Consider the following 23,451-nt stretch of genomic DNA (forward strand, 5'->3'; position numbering starts at 1 on the left):
ATTATTTTTTTTTTTATCAATTTAAAAACAGAAACCCACAGATACTCAGTTTACTGTGATAATCCAGCAACACAGAAGTGTTTCTCTACAATATTTAATCTTTTAACTTCCTGTCTACAATGAGTATATAATATTATAATCCAACGTACCTATACTGTAGATATAGGTACGTTGGATTAGTTTTTTGTATGTATATATATTATAATATTGTATGTATATATATATATATATATAGATTTTACAATGGCTGACGGGACAGCCATTGTAAAATCTGTTGAAGGAACGCCAAGTTCAACGCTCTCTCAATGAAATGACCTGTGATTGGTCAAAGTCTCCCGTCACAGGCTAGATTTATAAAGCCTGAAAACAGAGCCATGAGGAGGTGCAGAAGTCTAGTTATCTCTCAGAACTCTTTAATTACAATACGCTGAAAGGTTATTATGGGATTTTAGCCCAATGATGCCAAAAATATACTGCCTACTGCCACTTTAAAGAAGGAGCTTCATTGATCTGTGAGTGTGACTACAGACAGAGTTCACTACATCACGGAGTGGGAGGGTGGAGGGGCCGGATTGGAAATAGGCCCTACGATTCCGTTCTGTTGTTGGAGCCGTTTCATGGGTGACCAATAGGAGGCGCTGTGTGTAAACCACCTGTGGGTAAACCACGGAGGTATGGTGGTGTAGACTGATTGGATTCAGGTGCGTCGCACAGCGTGACTCAGATTAATGATGGCGGCGTGTTACTCTGACACATTTACTTTGTTATGTTAGAAGACAAACGGACAGATAGAGCCTGTCCGACTAAAGGTTTTGACTTTGGAAGCACGTCATTTAACGGTACACCGGAGCCAGCGTACAAATACCGACAACAACAAACAGTCAACATGAAGTGAAAAACCTTCCTCTATATGAGTTCTATGAGTTAAATAAGTTATATGAGTTATATGAGTCATATAAGTTACATAGCAATAACAGTGTTTTTATCCGGTTCTGCGGTTCGTTGTCCATCACAAGGAAGCGGTTGGAAAAAAGTCACGGTATAGTTTGTCGAAAAGTCATATAGTATGCCGAAAAAAGTTAAAAAAATAGTCATATGGTATGTCGAAAAAAGTCATAGAATAGTATGTTGAAAAATGTCATGAATAAAAGTCATAGTATAGTATGTCGAAAAAAAGTCATAGTATAGTATGTCAAACAAAGTAAAAAAAATCATAGTATATAATGTCGAAAAAAGTCCTAAAAGTCATTACAAGCCAACACCAGGATTTCCAGTTGCTCATTAGCTCAGCTAATGGGAGGACAACTGGACTTTTTTCCTGGGGAGAAACAATACAATCACACACCTGTTGGCCAACTAAAGGGGACTGCAGGATGCAGAAAGTGTAATCTGTCAGGAAAATACCCCATTCTGGTGCAAGGCATACCAAGTTCCCTTGTGTGGTATTTTTTCCCCGATATTCAAGTTTAATTTTTGTTTTATGGGCTAATATCCCCTATTACAGTTTATAGAAGTCTTCATTGATTCAGCTGTATTTGTATAAACTGTCGGAAGTTTAATTTATAACAAAGCGCCATATTTTGTAAACTCTTCATAATTTTTATGTGTAAAATTCTTAATTTCTAAGGTAACTAAAGCTGTCAGATAAATGTAGTGGAGTAGAAGTAGCAAGAAAAGAACACTGAAGTAAAGTACTTCAAATTTATATTTAAGTTCAGTACTTGGATAAATGTACTTTCGTTACATTGCATCCCTGTAAATACTGTCTACAGGTAGTATGAAGTCGGGACGCAGCATCTATTCGTTGGTGTTTTCCCATTCACTTCAACAGCTGATGACAGCAGCATCTAGTGGCCATTAGAGGAACTGCAGTAGAATACAGAGAGTTTAAAATGATTTTTATTGATTAAGACAGCAGTTGTTTTATTTCTACAGCTTTTGGGATTAACATGAATCTGGAGGCAGGACTTTGTAATGATGATGTCATTAGTTTAGTTGTAGGCGTCTTTCTCAGTCTGTGATTGGCTGGATGGTGCAGCCAATGGGAGCTCAGGAGTCAGCGCAGGCTGGACAGGCTCCGCCCCCGAGTCACCTGGGGAAAGAAGGACAGGTCAAACTTTTTTTTAGACACAGAGCCACCAAAACCCCAATAAATCATGTGTATATATATATATACTTATATATATATATATATATATATGTAGATCTATACACAGACACTTTAACTATTTTAGATTAAATTATTATTAAAAGGTACTATGCCTGCTCTCCTCCCGGTGAAGTAACGCTGGCTAGCAAGTATTGTTGGTTTGTTTTTTTAAAGTAGAGCAGGATAGAAGAATAAACAGAGTAGAGATTAGAGTCCAGTAGAGTCCTTGTCTCACCGCTCAGACTGGTCAGTCTGGTCCCCAGTTGGCTCCAGAAGGAGCAGGAGCTCTGACTCAGACCCTGATGATGTCGGAGGGCGGGGCTTAGCTGCAGGTAGGTGGGCGTGGCCTCAGAGGACAGGACCTGCTGCCAGCGGGGCAGAGCTGACTCTGCCCATACACGTGACGGGTTCGGGTTCCTGAGAAAAAAACAGGAAAAATTAACTTCATTATCTAACGAGCATTAATGTACTTTTTTTCAGAATAGTCCCCTAGAGATTTAAAATGATTTTTTCCGAGATTTGACATCGTCTAACTAGCGTTAATATAACGCTAGTTAGATAAACTAGCTAACTAGCGTTAACACAATGGTCGTTATATTAATGCTAGTTAGCTAGTTTATCTAACTAGCGTTAATATAATGAGCATTGTGTTAATCTAACTAGCGTTAATATAACTTGTGTTAATATAACATGCATTGTGTTAAACTAACTAGCGTTATCTAACGAGCATTGTGTTGATCTAAGGAACAGTTATCTATATAACTAGTGTTACTATAGCGAGGGTCATCATTAGCTCATTAATAATGTCGCTGCGTTGTTTATTAGTGTTTATGTAATGAGCGTTAATCTGACCCGGTCCTAATGAAGCTGGAGACGTAGGTCATCGCGACCACAGAGAGGCGTCGGTCAGAGGAAGTGAAACGCTGAGAGCTCATTGGATGATGAGGTGTCCCAAACACAAACTGAACGTCAAGAGGAACAGACACATCGGCCCTGCACACAGGAAACAATCAATATCTTTGATCAGTACGGATCAGTTCAGTTGATGACACACAGTCACAAAGAGTCAAACTGAAGCTACAGTTCAAGGTATGCTAACATTAGCAAGTGAGCTAACTAAGCTGTGTTTAGTGTTAACTAGCAAATGTTAGCTTTAGCGTACCTGTTGTGAGAGCTGGTGGCAGGTTGGTGGTACAGGAAGACGTTAGCTTTGCTGCTAGCCCAGTGGCTAGCCATCTGCTGACTGGGACAGATGATGAACAAATCTCTGCAACACAAACAGTTCATCTTTTTGTTTAGAGTTTGGTAACCACGACTGGATACCAAATCTTTGTACTTTGTTTTATTCAAATAAGGCTTTGTAGAAAAGTGCTAGTGTAAACACATTTAACCAGAACCCAGCAGTAATGTACACACAAGATTATAAACTAAACTGAATGAAGTTTTATGTGACCTGGTGGCGTTGTTGAGCGCTCTGGAGAACAGGTTGTATCCGGCAGGTGAGGGACCATGATCCAGAGAGTAGAACCAGGCCGCCGCCTCCTTCAGCAGGTCACTTCCTGTCACTCCGCCAAGTGAGCGACTCAGAGCCTCGTAAAACGCCGTCTTACCGTCAGCTCGACCCTGCAGTGCCTCAAAGTCCTGAACACAAACAAAATAAACACACAAATATTTAATTAGTTGACACATGTTTCTTTGTAAAGTTAGTAATAATGTAATGATTTACAGGAAAATGACACTTATTTTATTCTTTACTTAATATTGTGGAAGAGATTTTCTCACTGACAACCTTCTTTACTTTTCTAGAAGTCTTTAGTGACTATTACCACTTTACATTTACTTGTTTGACGCTTTTGTCCAACGTGATGAACAAATAAATAGAGCTGGGACGATACACCTATCTCCAGTTTCAATACTATCACGATACTTGGGTGCCGATTCGATATGTATTGCGAACTGTATATACAGTTACCTTTGTTAACACCTTATTTTGAAAAACAGACGTAGTCACACATGTATACTTCCTCTAACTTCACCAAGGTCGTCGCTAGCTCTCCCGTCAGCTGGATGTGTAGTGTTTAACACTTTGGATTTAACATGTGAGGGTGCAGGTCGCATCCACGCAGACCCTCCGCGGTTTTCTACTTTCTCGTTTCGGCTCGCTGCGGTTTGTTTTGGTTGAAGGATACGGAACGGATATGACGGAACGTTACTCAGACTACAACAATAAAAGCGGTAACATCCTTCTACCTCCGCATAGACTCAAATGATTTCAAAATTGTAAATACATGGGTGAATCTTCAAAGTACAAACAAAGTCACTAAGATGCTTTAAACGCTTGATTTGTCTTAATTTACAGATGTTTTCTTTTGTCTTAAAGGCAACACACCACCTAGCAACATTTCAGGCAAAACCACTTTCCTGTACTCCAGTGTCGACACATTTCATTTCATTTCACTTCACAGACTCACAACTTGAACAAATTCTGATTTGTTTTGTTTAAGGAAAGGTAATAAATTCCACATTAAAAGCTGAATATTGTCATTTGACATCATCACCGCTTTTTAAAATGTTTCCTTGCTGTGTTTTAGTTTCTGTCCTCAACATTAAATATTTTTTTTATCAAGTCGTTTTCTGTGTGACCTCTGACCTTTATCCTGCGAGCTCGGCTGATCAGACCGTCGTGTTCAGATGTTCCCAGCAGCAGGTCGACTCTGTGGAAGGACGACTGGGAGACGGACTGACGAACCGGAGTCCAGGACTGAAACGGACCACTGACCGCCAACAGCTGCAACACACAGACACACACACACACACACACACACAGGTGAGACATGTAGAAACCTGGACTCTCTTTCAGACCATCGTGGTGAACTGTTTTTTAAAGCGTACTTTGGTCTGAGCAGCGTTTAGCGTGTGCACAGGCGTCGCTCTGAGGCAGGCAGCCAACTTGTCATCATCAGTGAGGTCAGAGGTCACGCAGCCGAGCTCTTTGGCCAGATCGACCGCCTGACGTCTGGCAGTGGAGGGAGTCTGAACCAGTGATGGAGAAAACACAGAGCCGCCCTGCAGGAGGAACAACAACATACATACATATAATTAAACAACGAAATGTCCAGTAAATAAGTCATCTGAACACCGCTGGTGGTGATAATCTAACAAGGTTTATTTTCTGTATTTAAAGCCACACGTCTTAAATACAGTTCCATTTTAAATTCTGTTACTGAGGTCTTGTGACGGTGTGTTAAAGTGCTGTTGTTCTGGTGGGAAATGAAATTACTGACAGCGGTTACTTTGGTTTTATAGTTTTGGTCTTATTCTCTTTTCTATCTGGAATTAAAAATGTCCTAATCAGTCTAAAATCTGATTTTATCCTCCTTAAAGGTGCTCTTTTTATTACTTTTGATGTCTTGTATCACTACCGCGAAATGATACTTAGTACTGCTACTACCAGACTAAAGGTGGACCAGAAGAAGAGGAGGAGTTCTCACCATCAACATCATACGTTGGAACAGAGGAGGAGAGGAAGAGAGGAGATGAAGGCTGGTGATGTCAGCACCACGTCGCTCTGACCCGACTGTCACTCTCATGTTGTCTCCGCCCACCACAGAGATGTGGGCATTAACCCAGCGAAGCACCGCCTCCTGGTCCGACAGACCGTAGTTACCATGGAGACCAGACGAACCTGCAGACCGACATTTTTAGAGAAATTATTATTATTATTAATAATATTAATTTTATTATAGCCTTTTTTCCTGTTAGTAACCATGATGAGGTGTTTAGCGGGCGGAGCGTTAAGTGGAGGCAGAATAATTCTCTGAACACGTTAGTTAACGCTGGCTAGCAAGTATTGTTGGCTTGTTTTTTTAACACTAACTGAAGAAAATACTAGTTTCTCTCAATATGTTCTGTCACTCACTCTCCAGGATCACGAGTGTTAGTGAAGAAAGTTAACATTAACCAATGAGACCAGATTAGCCGACCCCTACACCGCTGGAGACTCCTTCAGGAGGAGTAGACGGCTGGCTAACGTTAGTTAGAACTAACTGGCTGGTAAGAACTGGCTAACGCCTGCTCTCCTCCCGGTGAAGTAGTCTCCTGGCGGCGAGGAGTGAGGCGGAGGGACCGTGACCCAGCGCTGTCCGCTGCTGGGCTCATTTTCTGTAGCATGGTGGAATTAGCAAGCTAAGCTAGCTAAGTAGCCAGCCGTCTGACCAGCGGGCTGGTGGCCAACGGCAGCGCTGAAAAGATAAATTGAGGGCGTATAAATCTTTGGATGCCTATAGTTAACTATCCTTCAGTAAAGTCAGTCAAAAAGAGAGTCGTACTATATCGGCGAAGCGTTTCAGAGATGGAGAGAAAGGGTTGCTAATAGTTTAGTCTTCTGCTAACAGCAGCCAATGGCTCATGGCTGCGGTTAGCAGAAGGCTAAATATTAACAACATTTACTCTTCATCTCTGAAACGCTTCTCAGATATCTGGATTTTGGCAGCCAACAACACAACAAGATGACATTTTAGATGTGTAGTTTTAGCCCACTGCTAGTGTTAGCCTCCAGTCTTTCCTTTGTTTAGCCTCCATCTAACACCGTGATGTCATCATGACGTCAACACTAAAAGGGTCTATAAGAACTATATTCTTACCTGTGCTCAGGAATCCCAGCGCTGCAGTTCTGTAGCTGGCCGTTACCACGACAATATTACCCACAGCAGCGAGGGTGGAGCCATCCAAGAGTCCCGGGTTCTGATTGGCTGAAGGATTGAAGAAGAAAACCAGGACTGGAGCACGCCCCCTCTGACACACACAGACACACACACGTTATTGGTCAGCTGAGGTCACTGGTGACCTAATCATTATTATTAATTAACAACATTAATTCCCCTTTAAAAGTTGCCTTTAATCTAAATTAAAATGTTTTTAATTTAGAATTTTTTAATTTGTATGCAATTTTTTTATTTCATGTGAATATTAAGTGTTTATGGTGCCTGACAGGTGGAAGAAATACTCAGATCTTTTACTCAGTAAAAGAACAAAAGTATTATAATCAAAATATAAAGTAAAGGTACTCATTATGCAGAATAATCTATACTATATACTATGTTCATCACTTTAATGTTGCAGCTGGTAAAGGTGGAGCTTATTTTAATGACTTTATATACTGATGATAGTTTAATCTATAACAATACATCAGCATTAATTAGTTGATTATATTTTGTTTTATTAATCAGAATCTGTAAAGTAACTAAAGCAGTTATAAATGTAGTGCAGTAAAAATTACAATATTTACTCTGAGCTGTAGAGTAGAAGTATAAAGTAGCAGAAAATGAAAATACTCAAGTAAATGTCAAGTATCTCAAAGTTGTACTTGATTAAATGTGCTTCTACTTTCCACCACTGGTGTCTATTTTTGTGTTTGTTCTGTAGACGTCAGTTTGAATCCTGTGTCACTGTGTTTTTATAAACCAATAATAACTAGAGCTGAAACTATTAGCTGATTAATTGATTAGTGGATCAACAGGCAGATTTTCTTTTGATATGTGATGGTAAACTGAATATCTGTTTATCTTGACGTCACCTTGGACTTTACACAAACTGTCACAAGCAACATTTGACTGCCTAAACCATTAAACAAGTAAATAATTGACAGGTTGATCACTAATGAAAATAATCCCCCATAATAACGACAGAACATATTTGAATAAATGAAAGAAGTGAGGTGTTGCGAGGACTCACCAAAGCAGCAGGAGTGAAGATGTTGAGGTAGAGACAGTCTTCACTGGAGGCTGCAGACTCTTCATCACCTGGCTGGATACAACTGGGACTGAAGGACAGACAGACAGCTTGTTTACTGCAGTGTTTTAGTTGTTTAGGAAGTAGGGCTGTCAATCGATTAAAAAATATTTAATCATGATTAATTGCATGACTGTCTATGATTAATCACGATTAATTGCAAATCAATCACACATTTTTTATCTTTTCAAAATGTGTCAAGTATTTAATACTCTTATCAACATGGGAGTGGGCAAATATGCTGCTTTATGCAAATGTATGTATATATTTATTATGGCAATTATGTTTTTATATTTAACGTGGCAAACTGCAACAGCTGTCAGTGTGTCAGTGTGCTGACTTGACTATGACTTGCCCCAAACTGCATGTGATTACCATAAAGTGGGCATGTCTGTAAAGGGGAGACTCGTGGGTACCCATAGAACCCATTTTCATTCACATATCTGGAGGTCAGAGGTCAAAGGATCCCTTTGAAAATGGCCATCACAGTTTTTCCTCGCCAAAACCTTGTGTAAGTTTGGAGCGTTATTTAACCTCCTTCATAACAAGCTATGACAAGTAAGTAAGTAAGTATGACATGGTTGGTACCAACAAATTCATTAGGTTTTCTAGTCTCATATGATGCCAGTATCTTCACTCTAGCTTTAAAACTGAGCCGCTACAACCTAAAAATCACAAGTTGTGTTAATGCGTTAAAGAAATTAGTGGCGTTGAAATGAATTAGCATTAACACGTTATTATCACATTAACTTTGACAGCCCTAATGTATACACAGAATATCAACACTGATGCACTTTCGTGACACAGCGTCACGCAAATTACTCATTCGAGTGGAAAAATGTACTCAACCGGCGCAAATTTGCATCTTTTCGCGTCTTTGCATGAAAAATTAGCTTTGCGTTTGGTGTGAACACCATAAGAAGAAAGATGTTGTTGTAATGAACACAGCAGCCTCTGGGGGGCGCTGACAGCACTGATACATTGGTCAACTGTCAGACACACAGACAGGTAGACGACACAGACAGGTAGTTACCGTGGTTTGGTGGCGTCCCAGGTTCCCGTCCAATCAGCGGGCTGAGCTGCTCCAAAGCGGAGCGAACCTATTGGTGGACGGGCGTACGGGATTCCCAGGAACTGAACGACCGTCTTCCTGTCCGAGCCCAGGGCTGTTTCCACGGCAATGCCTTGCAGGGTCCCATGACCCGGGATGGAGACGGACGTAACCGACGGCAACCGCTCTGAAGAGAAAAAACAGGCAGGTGACTCTGCTGCGATTGGCTGTTCTGCTCTGTGATCGGCTGTCCTCTGCTGTGATTTGCTTTTCTGCTCTTTGATCGGCTGTCATCCGCTGTGACTGGCTCACCTGTCCTCAGGTACACCTGGGGGGCGGGCTCTCTGATGACCATCCTGCATGAGGGGGCAGGGCTGGAAGAGGTGGGGGCGGAGCTTAATCCACAGGCTGTGGTGTCTGGGTAGAGGACGCAGCGAGTGGCGGACCCCGCCTCGCTAAATGACACGGCGACACAAGACTCCGCCTCCTGACAGGCTGAAACAGGAAGTACTGATGAGGTCATCTGAAGAAGGTAAACTACATCACAAAGGACTGTATTTGTTGTTAGCAGTGGTTACCATGGAGACACCAATCTCTGGTCTCGTCCCGGTTGGTGGCGATGTCACGGCTCACGTGGATGACATCATACGTAGAGACAGACGGGTCGACGAGGACTGATGAGTCAGAGAGGAGACGCCACTGGTCCAGAGACACTGAGACACAAATACTACAAGTATTAATTATTACTCTCAGACCTGCAGTAACAGTAGTAGTTTATTAGTAGTAGTGGGAGCAGTATTGTTACTAGTAGTAGCAGAAACCACAATCAGGAACAGTAGCAGTACTAGTAGTCTTAGGAGTAGCAGTAGTCATAGCAGATGTAGTAGTAATGATGGTAAACACAGTAGCAGTACTTGTGGTAGTTTATTAGTAGTACGTGTAGAAGTAGTAGTGCTTGTAGTAGTAGCAGTACTCGTAGCAGTAGTAGTTGCTGTTGTAGTTATTCTTATAGTTGTTGTAGTAACAGACTAAGAGTAGAAGTCTTAGGAGTAGCAGTTGTAGTAGTAATGATGGTAAACACAGTTGCAGTACTTGTGGTAATTAAGTAGTAGTAGTAGTAGTACGTGTAGTAGTAGTGCTTGTAGTGGCAGTACTTGTAGCAGTAGTAGTTGCAGCTGTAGTAGAAATGATGGTAAACACAGTAGCAGTACTTGTAGCAGTAGTATTGGCTGTTGTAGTTATTGTTATAGTTGTTGTAGTAACAGTACTAGTAGTCATAGCACTAGCAGTAGTAGTTCCACTGATGTAATGGTAATAAAAACACTAGCAGTATTTGTAGTATTTTAAGATAGTAGTAGTTGTAGTGATATTAAATACGTAGTAGTGGAAACAGTAGTAGTGTCACTTGTAGTAGTTGTAGTTGCAGCAGCAGCAGTATTGACTGTAGTTGTAGTAGTAGTAGTAGTAGTAGTTGTAGTAGTAGTAGTAGTAGTAGTAGTAGTAGTAGTAGTAGTAGTGGTCTTACCGTTGTTTTTGGTTGCTGGCAGGCTGAACGGAGGACAGAGAGCCGGAGAGGAACTCCACTGATTCACTGGAAACAACAACACCTCACATTACACACTATTACTGCGTGTGTGTGTATTTATACGTGTGTGTGTAGAGTGTGTACTTGTATATTCAGTACCAGGTTTCTGGTACCAGCCAAAGGGGTCCGGTGTGGTCTTCACTACAGACGGGCTACAGTCCTGAGTCCTCCAGGTTGTCATGTCATCCTCACCGCAGGTCTGAACCCCGAGACTGATCAGAGACAGACACACCACGCCTGGACCACCTGCAGCACACACACAGTAACACACACACACACACACACAGTAACACACACAGTAACACACAGTAACACACCCACACAAACACACAGTAACACACACAGTAACACACACACACATTAATATCACATCGTGTCACAACAACCAACAGTCATGAACACAGTAAATGTGACATACTGACAGTAGAAAATAAATAATATGTTCTGTGTTCACCTCTTTTTCAAACAAACCTCACCTAAAAAACACAGATTTTAACCAGAGTCGATCTGTTTAAACAGATTGTTGTTCCCGTTCTTAGTTCCTCCGTTTGTTTTTAACAATATTCAACATTAGTATTAATTTATATCTTGTTGTTTGTTATGAAAAATAAAGCAAAATTACAGCTAATCTTTTGTTGTAATGTTTGTTATTAGGGCTGTCAAAGTAAACGTGATAATGCGTTAGCGTAAATTCGTTTTAACGCCACTAATTTCTTTAACGTAACTTGTGATTTTTAGGTTGTAGCAGGCTCAGTTTTAAAGCTAGAGTGAATATACTGGTATCATATAAACAAGGAAACCTAATGAATCCATTGGTCATACTAGCTTGTCATGCAGGAGGTTAAATAACGCTCCAGACTTACGCTACATTTTGCTGAAGAAAAACTGTCATGGCCTACATTTCTATATGATCTGTTTTCATATTTAACTTATATGTTTTCTACACCAACAAAACAACGATCAGGAAACAAACAGAACAGTTACTCCAAATGTTGAAACCACTGGTTACCATGGTTACCTTGCGCTTTGGTGTCCCGCACGAAGCCAATGCCGCGACAACAAGGATCCTCATCACAGCGCCGCTCACACTCCATGAATCTGAACACACACACACACACACACACACACACACACACACACAGTCTGGTGAAATCCTGCTGTAGGATGCTGTCAGATGAAAACTCTGTATCTCCAATATACAGCGGTGGAAAGTAATTAAGTATATTTGATCAAGTACTACCCTTAAGTCGAATTCTGAGGTACTTCAGTATTTTCATTTTATACTTCAGTAAAAAGTACAATCTTTGCCTCTGACAGCTTCAGTTTTATATTTACTTGTAAAGGTAAAAATAGGACTTTTACTTGTTATGGAGTAGTTTTACATAGTTGTATTGGTACTTTTACTTAAGTAAAGGCTGTGAATACTTCTTCCACCAACGACAAAACATCAACATTTAGTCTGTAACAGCTTTTCTTATTTAACTGAAACAACTGAATACTGAAATTTGAAAGCAGCGTTGTTTGGGCCGTTGTTCTGAGGTTTTGTTGTTGTAAAGAGGTCAAAGTGGGGTCCGTGGCACTCTGTCAGGAGGTCCGCGAAATTATTTGCTATAAATTGTGCTGTATCATTAAAAAAAACATATCTACATCGTCCTTCGAAAACTGACTCCCCTTTAAGGGGTCCCTGGCCCAAAAAAGTTTGAGAACCCCTGATATATATTATATAACTGGATTAAATGTGAAAATGTGAGTGTGTGTGTGTGTTTGTGTTACCCCTCAGACAGCGGTGTGTTTTCTCTCAGACTGACTCGGCTGCGAACAGAGTAAGAAACCATCTTCTGGAAGGAAACTCTCTCGTAGAAACTCTTCACCGGTCCGGACAGATTCACTGAAAACACACACAGTAAGAGGTAAACCTTTAGAAAACCTCCTCTTTAAGGTCCTGTTAGAAGGATAATAACCTCAACATGTTTTTGACTGATCTTATCTGGATCTCTTTGTGCTCCTGGTCTCTCTCTCTCTTTATGGTCTTAAAAGCTCAACTGACCTAAACAACAGCAGCAGCACCAGTAGAGAAAGTCACAGACAGTGGTGTTTACCCTTCTTGCTGTAGGTGTTGTTGGGCGGTCTGTCCAGCAGGGGGCGGCAGGGTCGTCTCAGAGGTTTGTCGTACGCTCCACAAACTCTGCTGTCCGAATACAACGAGCAGCTGAAGAAACCCGCCGAGTTGGCGTCTCTGAGGTCGGCGACGGCGCACTGCTGCTCTACATTACAGCCTGAAACACAAACACATAATATCTGTTTATTTTCATCACTGTAAGAAAACACACTAAGGCTACTGGAACACAAACTGGTCCACAAGTTCTCCATTGTTTATTGGAGTATGTGACGTACGTGTGAGACACCAGAGCAGTGCCTGTTGGGAGTTGAAGTTCTTATTGTTGAGCAAGAAGGAGAGCGTGGGGAGTTTTCTCTGAGGATCCACGAGGACGTCGTCCGCTGTCAGAGACTCAAACTTCATCTGTATGGACACTGGACACACAAATACACATATTCAATATCTGTATCAACTTTATTAGAGATGCAACCAGGGGTGGAATGTAACTAAGTACATTTACTCAAGTACTGTACTTAATTTGAGGTACTTCTCATGCTTTTTACTCCACTACATCTCAGAGGCAAATATTTTACTTTTTACTGCACTACAATTATTTGACAGCTTTAATTACTTTACAAATTCATATTTTTGCATGAAAAACATGTGAAAATATAAAAAGGTTTAGAGGTGATACGAACCATCCAGAGGAGGACTGAGTTCTGCTGCTGCACAGGAAGAAGAACCAGAACCACCAGCTGCTGACTCAGCATCTGACAGACAAACAACAACACCAGTGAGAAACAACAATCATGCTAATGTCAAAGTACGGCTGAGCCTCGGGGCTAATGCTAACGTTATTATACTAATGTCGGTGCCAGCATCTCTATAAAAGGCCATAAACATGTCCAGGTACCGGTGTTCAGGTAGACGGCCTGGAAGCTGATGATGGAGGCCTGGTAATCCTTCTTGTTCTTACTGTCAGCCGGCAGAGACGAATCAGCTGGACAAAAAATCACAAACAAACAAAATATCAGAAACATGAAACAGAAGTTTGTTCCTCGCTGACTGTTCAGACCAAACGCAAAGTGGATTTTTCGTGTGGCACGATTACATGTAAAGTCAATGCAACGCAAATACGTGTGTGACTGTGTCGCGGAAGCCTATCAGCGTTGACATTCTCCTGATGATGCTGATGTTATAACCACTATTGCTGCCTATTAGCTGTTGTGGAAGTCCCAGATACGCCGGAAACGCCGTCGTACCTAGGAGTTCCACAACAGGTAGAAGGCAGCAATAGCTGCAGCAGTGGTTATTTCGGTCATGGTTGATGGCGGAAAAAAACGTTGCTAAGGTATTTGGTATCTATGAAGGTAGCCCCTCTTCCTTTCCGAAATACACCACAAAGCCCTCCAGCGGGGCAAAAAATGTGCTTGCTGTTTGGTCTGAACACCCCATAAGTTGTATTTTTGTGTTTACAGTAATTTAGTTTCTTACTGATGGTGAACTTCTGTCCTCCGAAGTCGAACACGAAGCTCCTCTGCTGCTCGTTGTAGGTTAGCCCCGCCCCACAGATACGATTTGCTGTTCCCTGTCCAATCACATCCCAGTCCTGGTCCCCGCACATCAAGACTGACGGCGCTCTCAGCCAACCACAGAGCAGAGAGCCTGAGGTCGAGGAGGGGCAGAGGAGGGGGTGAGCTTATTCATTCATTTATTCATTCATTCATCCATTCATTCATCCATTCATCCAGGTGTCTCCATGGTACTGTACCTCCGTTCAGGATGTTCTGGTTGAGGATGAATCCGTCGCAGCAGGCGTCGCGGCTACAGCCGTCCTGACAGAAACGATGAGCGTCAGAGAGGGAGGTCCGTCTGGAGGAGAACACCTGAGTCCTGAACACACCTGAGACCGCCTTCCTCATCCTCATCCTCTCAAAACTCTGCTGCTGCCGCGAGGAAAACTCAGCACCTGAAACACACACACACACACAACGGAACACGTAGGTTCACACACCGGAACAGTTACAGTCATGTGTTTGAGTGTGTGTGTTATTTTGTTGATGTCAGTCATCTGGTTGCCATGGTTACAGTACCTTTCTTCCTGATGACCAGTAGATCTGAAGCCCCAGCCCTCACTCTCACAGAGCAGCTCAACCGATCAAAGAGCTCGGCCTGAGGATTACCCAGAAACCCACTGGTCTGAAAGAATAAATAATAAAAATGTTGATCATCAGTATCAACATTTATGACTATGAGTCACTGCAGAAGACGATTAATGATAATTATAATTAATTATATTGATGTTAACATTAAAATGGCACCTTATTAATCATTCATGACGCACAACATATAAATTAAGACTTATAATAGATTATAATAAATATAACAATTATTAACTGAATACTGTAGTGAAATGTGAGAAGCTGCTGGTTCCTGAAGTATTTAAAAATATCCTAAATGTTCCTCCAGATATAAACGAATAATAATTAAGTCAGACTATATGTTTATGTTCTGACCATCTGAATTATTTCATTTACAAATAATTATATCATTTAGTTCATATAATTAATATGTCAAAGTGCTGCTGAGCCACGGAGTTAAAGCTAACGTTTTGCTAATCCCAAAGTGCAGCTGATTTCTTTTTTTTCTTCTTCTTTTTTTCTGGCCCTCTGGTGGACAGCTCTAAATACTACGTTACCCAAGAACCTCAGCTGCTGTTGCTATGGTGAAGAAAACAGTCAGAGGTGCATTGTTGCCGTGGTTACTGGATTTATCCCAAACTGGACCAGAATCAGTGTTTTTAAATCAGGTTTCTACAAACTGTAATCTTTAACTTCAGATCACAACAGAATGTGAAGCTCTGTGATTGGATGACTGTGAGTGAAATGCACCCTGGGAGTCATGGTTGATTTCTCTCCTTCAGTTATTGTCAGTTAATTTACAGGGAAAGCTTTCGTTGTCACCATCATGTGTGTGTGTGTGTGTGTGTGTGTGTGTGTGTGTGTGTGTGTCTGTACCTGCTGGGTAGTGTTGCAGTGTGTGTTCAGAGTGTGTGTGCTGTACAGTTCACACTGAGTCTGTCTGTTGAACAGCGCCACATGGTGGCAGGACGGCTCCACTGCACACGCTGAGAGAGAAAAACAACACACAGTTAACACCCACACAAACACCCACAAATACAGACTATAAAGCATTGGCGTTTTCAGTCCAAAATGGCGGCAGCGCTACTGCAGCGCGATCTAGCTGCTGTTGTCAAAAAAGCAGCAGAGTTTCATCACTTTGCTTCGATATTGTTTGGTGTGAGTGTGTGTGCGTGCGTCACCTTGGACACAGGATGTGAGGTCAGAGGTCATTGTTTGCAGGACTTCAGTATCTTCAGCTCCGACAATCAGATCTGATCCGGGAACAGCCTGAAACCTGCTGAGAACTGCAACACACACACACACACACACACACATTACAAAGTGCTTCACAATGAACACACAAATAAATCTAACCTGCTCTCTGATTGGCTGCTGAGACGTCACCTGAGCACTCGTCATCAGTCAGAGGCTTGTCACTGTTGGTCCACTCAAGCTCCACCCCTTCACTGTTGAAACACCTCCACCTGCCGGACAGGAAGTCAGGCTGCGCTGACAGGAAGTCACCTCGCTCTGAACACCGTAGGCCCCGCTTCTGACACTCTGTCACACCTGACACAAACACACACACTCATTTCACACCTGTAGTTCACTTCATCTGCTCTGGTTCATATTCACACCGACGACTCACATTGATTGACAGATGATGCACCGGTCGGTGAGGAGCCTCTGGGACACCTGTTGCAGAAGTCCCGCCCCTCTTCGTCCTGATAGGTTCCCTGAGGACACAGAAGACACGCCCCCTCCCTGGAGAAACTCCCAGCGGGACAAACGACTGTGAAAAACAGAGACGGAGACAAACAATCACAGACCAGATATCACCGTCAGCTGAATAATGAATTAAACATCGACACCGACTTACCGCAGCCGACACCGTCACTGTCCAGGTGATAACCGCGGGAACAGCCGAAGCTCGGCGTTGTCATGGAAACCAGTTTGGGTTCTGATGTAAGCATGGATTGGATTTTACCCAGAAGTCCCTGAACGCCCTCCAGAAGTCTGGACTCACTCAGATACAGACCTGATATAAAAAAAATGACATCAACATGAGAATCCAGAACAAAGAAACAAATGCTTATTTCAAAATCTAAACTTGTGCAGTGATATATTTAATTACACAACACTTCGTTAAAATCGGATCACCTGTATTTGACAGAATAAACTTTTCCTGCTTTCAGTTGGAGGCTTCCAAACTTCGTGACCCGTGACCCCTTAAAATGAAGTGTACTTGACGCCTCATCACAGGTAGCACATAGGATTGAGTTGTGATCAGTTTAACCACTGTGTGATTTCACCTTCTCAGATTGTTTTATTTGAATAAAGTAAAATTATAATAGTAATTCACAACAAAAAAAGAAAAAAAGAAATAGGTGACAATTTTTTTTGTGACCCCTCAGATTTATCATGTGACCCTTTAATGGGGCCCTGAGCCTCAAATTGGGAACCACTGCTCTGCCACCTGCATTCTATCTGTGAATAATGTGCCTGTAAAACTCTCATAATGTCTTCTGTTCTAGCAGTTTTGTACTGAATAAAACTTAAATCAGTGTTGTTGTTTTTTTAATGGAGTCTGGTGGACAATTTCTCCCTCAGTGCCAGAGCGACAGGTTAAAGTGCTGTTTGTCTGAACTCACTGATGTCGTGGAGGTCGGGGAGGTCAGAGGTCGGGAGGTCAGAAAGGTCGGCGGTCCATCTGATGGTCAACTTCAGCATGTCTTCGCCGTCACACTGCAGCCGCACTGACGAGTCGTCACACAGCGACACAGAGCGACCTGACATGGGAAGCTACACACACAAATAAAAACCACACGTTACTTCTGGGAACATTTCATTCACTTTGACCGTTTAATCCTGAACCAGTTCAGTTTTTGGGGCTGAAAACCGGTTTTATCCCAGATTACAGCTGCTTAATTCAGCCAAAATGTTGAAAATAACTATATATACCATTATGAATAAACACTAGGGGTGGGGAAAAAAATTGACTCACCTATGTATTGCAATTTTGATTTTTACGATGCTGAAATTGATTTTTTAATGCCAGAATCAATACATTTGCTTCATTTGAGTCTATGTGGAGGTAGGAGGAAGTTACTGCTTTTATTGTTGTAGTCTGAGTAACATGACATCATAACCGTTCTGTATCCGTCAACCAAAACAAACCGCAACAAGCCGAAACGATAAAGTAGGAAACGTCGGAGGGTCTGCGTGGATACGACCTGCACCCTCACATGTTAAATCCAAAGTGGTAAACACTACACATCCAGTAAAGTATGGAAACACTTTGGTTTCACACATTGCAGGAAAAGCAGAGCTAGACATCATGGATAAAGCTGCATGCTAACTCTGTCATGGACAGGAAACGTTATTGTATCGCGGTAACGTGGTGTCAAACCGGCCGTCTCTCTCATCTCCGTGGTCAAATGGGCCGACGCTACAACTGTAGAGCACCCATATACTGACATTTATGTTAAATTCATTCAAACAGCCCCGATGGAGCTGACCATGGACGTATAAAGAGAACGGAGCTGACGGGAGAGCTAGCGACGACCTTGGAGAAGTTAGAGGAAGTATACACGTGTGACTACGTCCGGTTTCAAAATAAGGTGTTGACAAAGGGAACTGTATATACAAAATACATATATGGAAATAAGATTGATTGGATTATATTCACCAGAAGTATAAAACATTACATGTGCCCTATAAATTAAAAAGAAAATACCACTAATAGTGAGGGAAATGTCTTTATTCTTTGATTTTGGGTTGCTGGAAAAAATGTAATAAATAATGCCTGACAATGACTGATATATTTGACTTCAGGACATCTCTGACTACATACATGCTGAAAATCAAACATTTTTACTGGATTAATTTAGAGATTTTCCAAAGTAAAAGTCCCTAGAAGTGTAGGATCCAACCCATGGTCTAAAGTTAAAAAAGTTAACAAAAATCACAGTAAATCGCAATACATATCAAATCAGCACCCAAGTATCGTGATAGTATTGAATCAGGAGATAGGTGAATCGTCCCAGCCCTACTAAACACAGTGTAGAACAACAGCCAGGTGTAGTGAAGGTAAGGTCAGTGCTCACCTGGGCAGAGCAGAGCCCCCTGCTGGTCATCGTGGTGAACAACAGCGACTGTAAGCTGCTGAGCTGAGAGCAGGACGACGACAACGACCAGATCTGAGAGGTCAACACGGACTGTAGAGGCTGAGACACTACACACGCACAGTACAAGAAATGGTCAGTTTGACATAATATATTCCTTTGTGGTGTTAGATATTGTTGGCCAGTTATGTGCCAACCACTGCTATTCATAGTTTTCATGTGACATCACGCTGTGTGATTAATTTGAGATTCAATATTTTAATCGATTGACAATAAATAACAAATATAAAGATTAAAAAATTTAGAAAAACATGTGAAAAAATGCCACAAGTGCAAATATGCAGTGTTCAGGGCAGTCCAAATCCTGCATTAAGCAATTATATTTTCTATCAATAATATTTTTTATATTGACTCTAATGGTGACAAAAATTGGATTGATGCATCTTTAATGTTACAGTTTTAAAGGACCATAACAGTGTTTTATTTATATTTTGGCACAATAACTACTAATTACTGTAAATTACAGTTGGTCATTTAAATTTTAAAGAAATTAACTAAATCAATTTAAAAACTAACTGATGATTTATAAATTGATCAGTATGAGTGTAGTTAGTGGGCTGGTCTGGTCCGTTAAAGATTGGCGCTCTTACTCTGACAGGCTCCACTCAGCGGTTTGTTGTCTCCGTCCCATCGACGACTCTCAGTCTCACACAGGAAGCTGCCGTCAGGAAGTGAGTTCTGGTAACCACGGTGACAGACGAGGTCACAGCTCTGCCGACCGTTGGCTGCCGGGCGGCACACCAGTGCACTATGGGTAACGGCGGAGTCGGGACAGAGAGGACCTGGAGAGGGGAACGACAACCAATCAGCAGCGTCCGCTGAGCTGCAGTTCCTCTAACGTCCACTAGAGAGGACAGATTTTCAAAATAAACCTGAGATACGGAGGCTTAAAGAGGGGCTGTTTGAACCTACGGTCACATGACGGTGTCCGCCCTGTCTGTCGAGGCGTTCGCGTCCCGCCCACTTCCTGCCCGTCCTCAGAGACACACCAACAGGAATTGATGTCACACTGCAGTGGGATGAAGGAGCCGTCGGGGCGACACTGGAAACCCTGCAGCTCACACCAGCTGGGACCTGAATGTACCACACACACAGTTTACCAGTTAACAGTGTGACAGTGGACACCTCACTGACAGTTGTGTGTGTGTGTGTGTGTGTGTGTGTGTGTACATGTCAGCTGTCCGGCGGGGCTCGGTGTCGCCATCTGTATCGTTTCTCCAGTCTGAGGGTTCACACACCAGCCGGCAGCGCCACCTGTCTGCAGCACCGAGAAACCACCATCCTGAAACACACAACACACACACACACACACACAATTTATACTGCAAAAATGAACACAAAAGGTAGTTTCAAAGTGCTTTATATACATTAAAACTTTAAAAGGAAATTAAACAACATTGACCTCGTCACACTCTGGGCGGTACGGTGAAGTGGTGGTGAGGTCAGATCCTTTCATCCAACCAGAGAGCAGCGTGTGAGCCTGAGCTCTCTGACAGCGAGTCAGACCTGCAGGAGAACAAACACAAACAGAACAAACACTCCCATGTGATATACAACTATAGTTTCATCAGTAATTTCCTAAAACAGCTGGTCACTGTAGTTTTTAGCCGGGTTTCCACCAAGAAGAACACACCAAGCCAACAGCTGGCGTTTTGAGGTTTGAGGAAAATCCTACTCATTGTGCCTTTAACCAGAGGGATGTTCTGTGTTTTGGACCTGAACATGGAAGAACTGATCCAGGAACAGGTTTTCTGGCTGTGTGGAGAATCAGGTGTTTTCTTTACATATCTGCTAATATTTGAATCCTGTGTACATGTAGTGTAATTCAAGTAATGTGTGTGTGTGTGTGTGTGTGTGTGTGTGTGTGTGTGTGTGTGTGTGTGTGTGTGATCTCACATTTGGGCAGGTGGATGGAGCGGCTGGTCAGAGAGTCAGGGATGTACTCTCCATCTTCATCAACACACCAACACTGACCTGAACACACACAGAGTGATGAAGATGTTAGGTTACAGGCAAAATAACTAGCCTTCACGTGTATTTAAAGTGTGTGTTCATGTGTGTGTGTGAGACCTGTGCTGTGGTAACACTGTGTGTGTAGCCAGTGTCCGTCAGCGTCACACTGTGGAGTGAACAGCTGGTATGAACGACGCTGAGGAGGCAGGAACATCTGGACAGCTGAAAACAACGACATCATCACTGTCAGAGTGACATCAGCAAACAGGAAACACTAGTGAGCACCTCTGATCACCTCTCGGACTCGAATTCCACACTAACATGCTATTAATATATATGTGAGATATTTTAGTATGTCCGAAACCTTAGCGTGAAACCAAAAGTACATGAATTACATTATGGTATGAATTACAGTATGCAACGCTGGACACTACGACGATATAAATATCCCACAATACAATACGGTAGTGACGACAACGTTCATAACAGACGTTGACTTACAGCTCTGTAAAGTCAATAACGCTTCAATTTAAATGTAAGTTAACTGCTGCTTCACCACGTCAGCAAACTCCATCTGCTGTTATTACACTACATGCAGAATTTACTCTGGGATCAAATTATCTTTGATTTAATACAAACTGTAACTCACTGGAGAAAGCAGCCAATCGCAGAGCAGCTTTGGAGCGGCTCAGCAGCCTATCAGAGATCTGGAGCTCCTCCTCCGATTGGCTGACCTGGAGCTCCTCCGGGGTCAGACGCAGACCTTCGGCCAATAGGAATCCGTATCCCAGAGGCAGATGGGAGGAGTTAGAGAGAGCGATGACGCTCTTCACTTCCTGTCGGAACGCCGTGACCTCATCCAAAGCCTGAGAGCACTGACCTGCAGGTTAGCATTCAGCTCAAATTAATGAGCTTGCATGGAAATCACACGGTTCACTATTTTATTATATTTATTCTTGATTATACTTTTTATATTTTTTAGCTCAAAATGCCATCAAATATAGACATTCAATGCCTGACATCTGCAGGTGAAAACAGGTACTGTCCTAATTATCATAATGCTTTCTTCATTATAAAACTAATTATTATTATTATTATTATTATGGTATAATTTCACTTATACAAACAAATCTTCCAATAAACAAAGAAAGCTTTGAAGGAAATGAAACATTATTTTACCACCATCTCACCTAAACCTAAAGGTTGTGATCATAATCTTTCTTTTTTATTTTAGATATAATAACACATAAACAAGACATTTCTACTCCTGTTCTCTTTTTATATTGTCACAAGATGGTTCATTTATATATTATAACGTCTTTAACAGGCTCTGAAACATTAGTGATGACGATAGAAAAGACCAGCCAATAGGAGATGACCACAAGGAGCGTCACCACGCTGGTTTTGATTAGTCGACGTATTCAGCAGTAACAAGAGAACAGAGAGGAAATAATCCCATAAATGTGTAAAATATAGAAACTTCTCAGAGACTCTGCATGCAGCAGTCAGTGTATTTTCCTGCACTTCTTCAGTATCTACATTAAATATATCTTGATGTTTCACAGAGGTGAGTGTTGGTTTAATTAGTTTTATCTGACCTGCAGAGGACCGAAGCTTCTGTGTTGTTCCCTTTGGACCTGAAACATAACAGAAGAAAACACTTTGTGACTGAAAGATATGATTTCTATATTATTCTGGTTTTACTCAGGAACCCTTTAAAGACGCATTCACACAAAGTTTTCGCACGGAGAGATTACATACAAAGTCAATGCAAAGAAGTGAATAAACGCGTATTTGCTGGACTTGAAATATTACAACTCAAAATTCACGTGACGCTGTGTGGTGAAAGCCTCTCAGCGCTGAAATCATCCTCCTGTCGTCACTGACGTCCTGACGTTGTTGAATCAGATATGGGGGAAATAAATCTTGTATGTGTCTGTGGTCACCCAGAGCTACGATAGTACATCATATCTGTACAGAGACCGGACCAAACTCTGTGTAGAAACCACAGACTGTCTATGGTAGAAACAACAACGCTGCTGCCGTATTTATGCCTAGATGACTTTATGTTGAGTGTTGATGGAGCAGCTGCATAACCTGGCACTGATCCATCCAAACTCCATTCAGAAAACAAGCATTTTAAAAGTTGTTTCCTTGTCATCTTGGCACCGGACCTGACAAAGCCTGAATTCAGACTTTTTACAAATCAACATCAATGTGTCATTATTTCAGCATCATTTTGATCTGTTTATTGATATTAAATCACAGCACAATCTGTTTATTTTGGGTTCATACCGCAGTAGTGACGTGTGGCTGCTCGATACAGTCAGTGTAATGGTACTGTATGTGAATACCGGATGATATTATGAACCTAGACACGACGATGTTTGGTTTTCTGACATATCTGGGACTTCCACAACATGTACAAAGCAGCAAGAGTGGTTATTTCTTCCATGGTTGATGGAGGAAATGGAGGAAAGAAAAGTCGTTGGTACCTATGGAGACAAGCTACTCCTTC

General features: G+C 41.9%; 1 protein-coding gene across 1 annotated transcript in view; it reads right to left on the reverse strand.

The window, feature by feature from the left end:
* Nucleotides 1–1,881: 1,881 nt before the first annotated feature.
* Nucleotides 1,882–23,451, reverse strand: part of tg (thyroglobulin) — a 46,907-nt gene continuing 25,337 nt past the window's right edge. Inside the window, exons 12-50 of the mRNA XM_037783523.1 lie at nt 22,532–22,570; nt 21,583–21,813; nt 21,051–21,155; nt 20,877–20,954; nt 20,383–20,486; nt 20,151–20,262; nt 19,893–20,054; nt 19,571–19,762; nt 18,903–19,030; nt 17,448–17,598; nt 16,676–16,834; nt 16,445–16,588; nt 16,201–16,365; nt 15,996–16,100; nt 15,691–15,800; nt 14,767–14,872; nt 14,445–14,642; nt 14,168–14,338; nt 13,587–13,673; nt 13,372–13,443; nt 12,970–13,107; nt 12,675–12,851; nt 12,349–12,463; nt 11,594–11,673; nt 10,675–10,821; nt 10,516–10,581; nt 9,569–9,703; nt 9,303–9,485; nt 8,973–9,177; nt 7,883–7,970; nt 6,793–6,943; nt 5,641–5,834; nt 5,042–5,215; nt 4,800–4,937; nt 3,603–3,790; nt 3,312–3,416; nt 3,002–3,142; nt 2,385–2,566; nt 1,882–2,092 (exon numbers count right to left, since the gene is read on the reverse strand). Coding sequence (XP_037639451.1) covers nt 1,992–2,092; nt 2,385–2,566; nt 3,002–3,142; nt 3,312–3,416; nt 3,603–3,790; nt 4,800–4,937; nt 5,042–5,215; nt 5,641–5,834; nt 6,793–6,943; nt 7,883–7,970; nt 8,973–9,177; nt 9,303–9,485; nt 9,569–9,703; nt 10,516–10,581; nt 10,675–10,821; nt 11,594–11,673; nt 12,349–12,463; nt 12,675–12,851; nt 12,970–13,107; nt 13,372–13,443; nt 13,587–13,673; nt 14,168–14,338; nt 14,445–14,642; nt 14,767–14,872; nt 15,691–15,800; nt 15,996–16,100; nt 16,201–16,365; nt 16,445–16,588; nt 16,676–16,834; nt 17,448–17,598; nt 18,903–19,030; nt 19,571–19,762; nt 19,893–20,054; nt 20,151–20,262; nt 20,383–20,486; nt 20,877–20,954; nt 21,051–21,155; nt 21,583–21,813; nt 22,532–22,570 — 5,327 coding nt within the window. The 3' untranslated portion in view covers nt 1,882–1,991. The remainder of the gene's footprint in view (nt 2,093–2,384; nt 2,567–3,001; nt 3,143–3,311; nt 3,417–3,602; nt 3,791–4,799; nt 4,938–5,041; nt 5,216–5,640; nt 5,835–6,792; nt 6,944–7,882; nt 7,971–8,972; nt 9,178–9,302; nt 9,486–9,568; nt 9,704–10,515; nt 10,582–10,674; nt 10,822–11,593; nt 11,674–12,348; nt 12,464–12,674; nt 12,852–12,969; nt 13,108–13,371; nt 13,444–13,586; nt 13,674–14,167; nt 14,339–14,444; nt 14,643–14,766; nt 14,873–15,690; nt 15,801–15,995; nt 16,101–16,200; nt 16,366–16,444; nt 16,589–16,675; nt 16,835–17,447; nt 17,599–18,902; nt 19,031–19,570; nt 19,763–19,892; nt 20,055–20,150; nt 20,263–20,382; nt 20,487–20,876; nt 20,955–21,050; nt 21,156–21,582; nt 21,814–22,531; nt 22,571–23,451) is intronic.

Source organism: Sebastes umbrosus, chromosome 11, assembly GCF_015220745.1.
Source record: "Sebastes umbrosus isolate fSebUmb1 chromosome 11, fSebUmb1.pri, whole genome shotgun sequence".
Lineage (NCBI taxonomy): Eukaryota > Metazoa > Chordata > Actinopteri > Perciformes > Sebastidae > Sebastes > Sebastes umbrosus.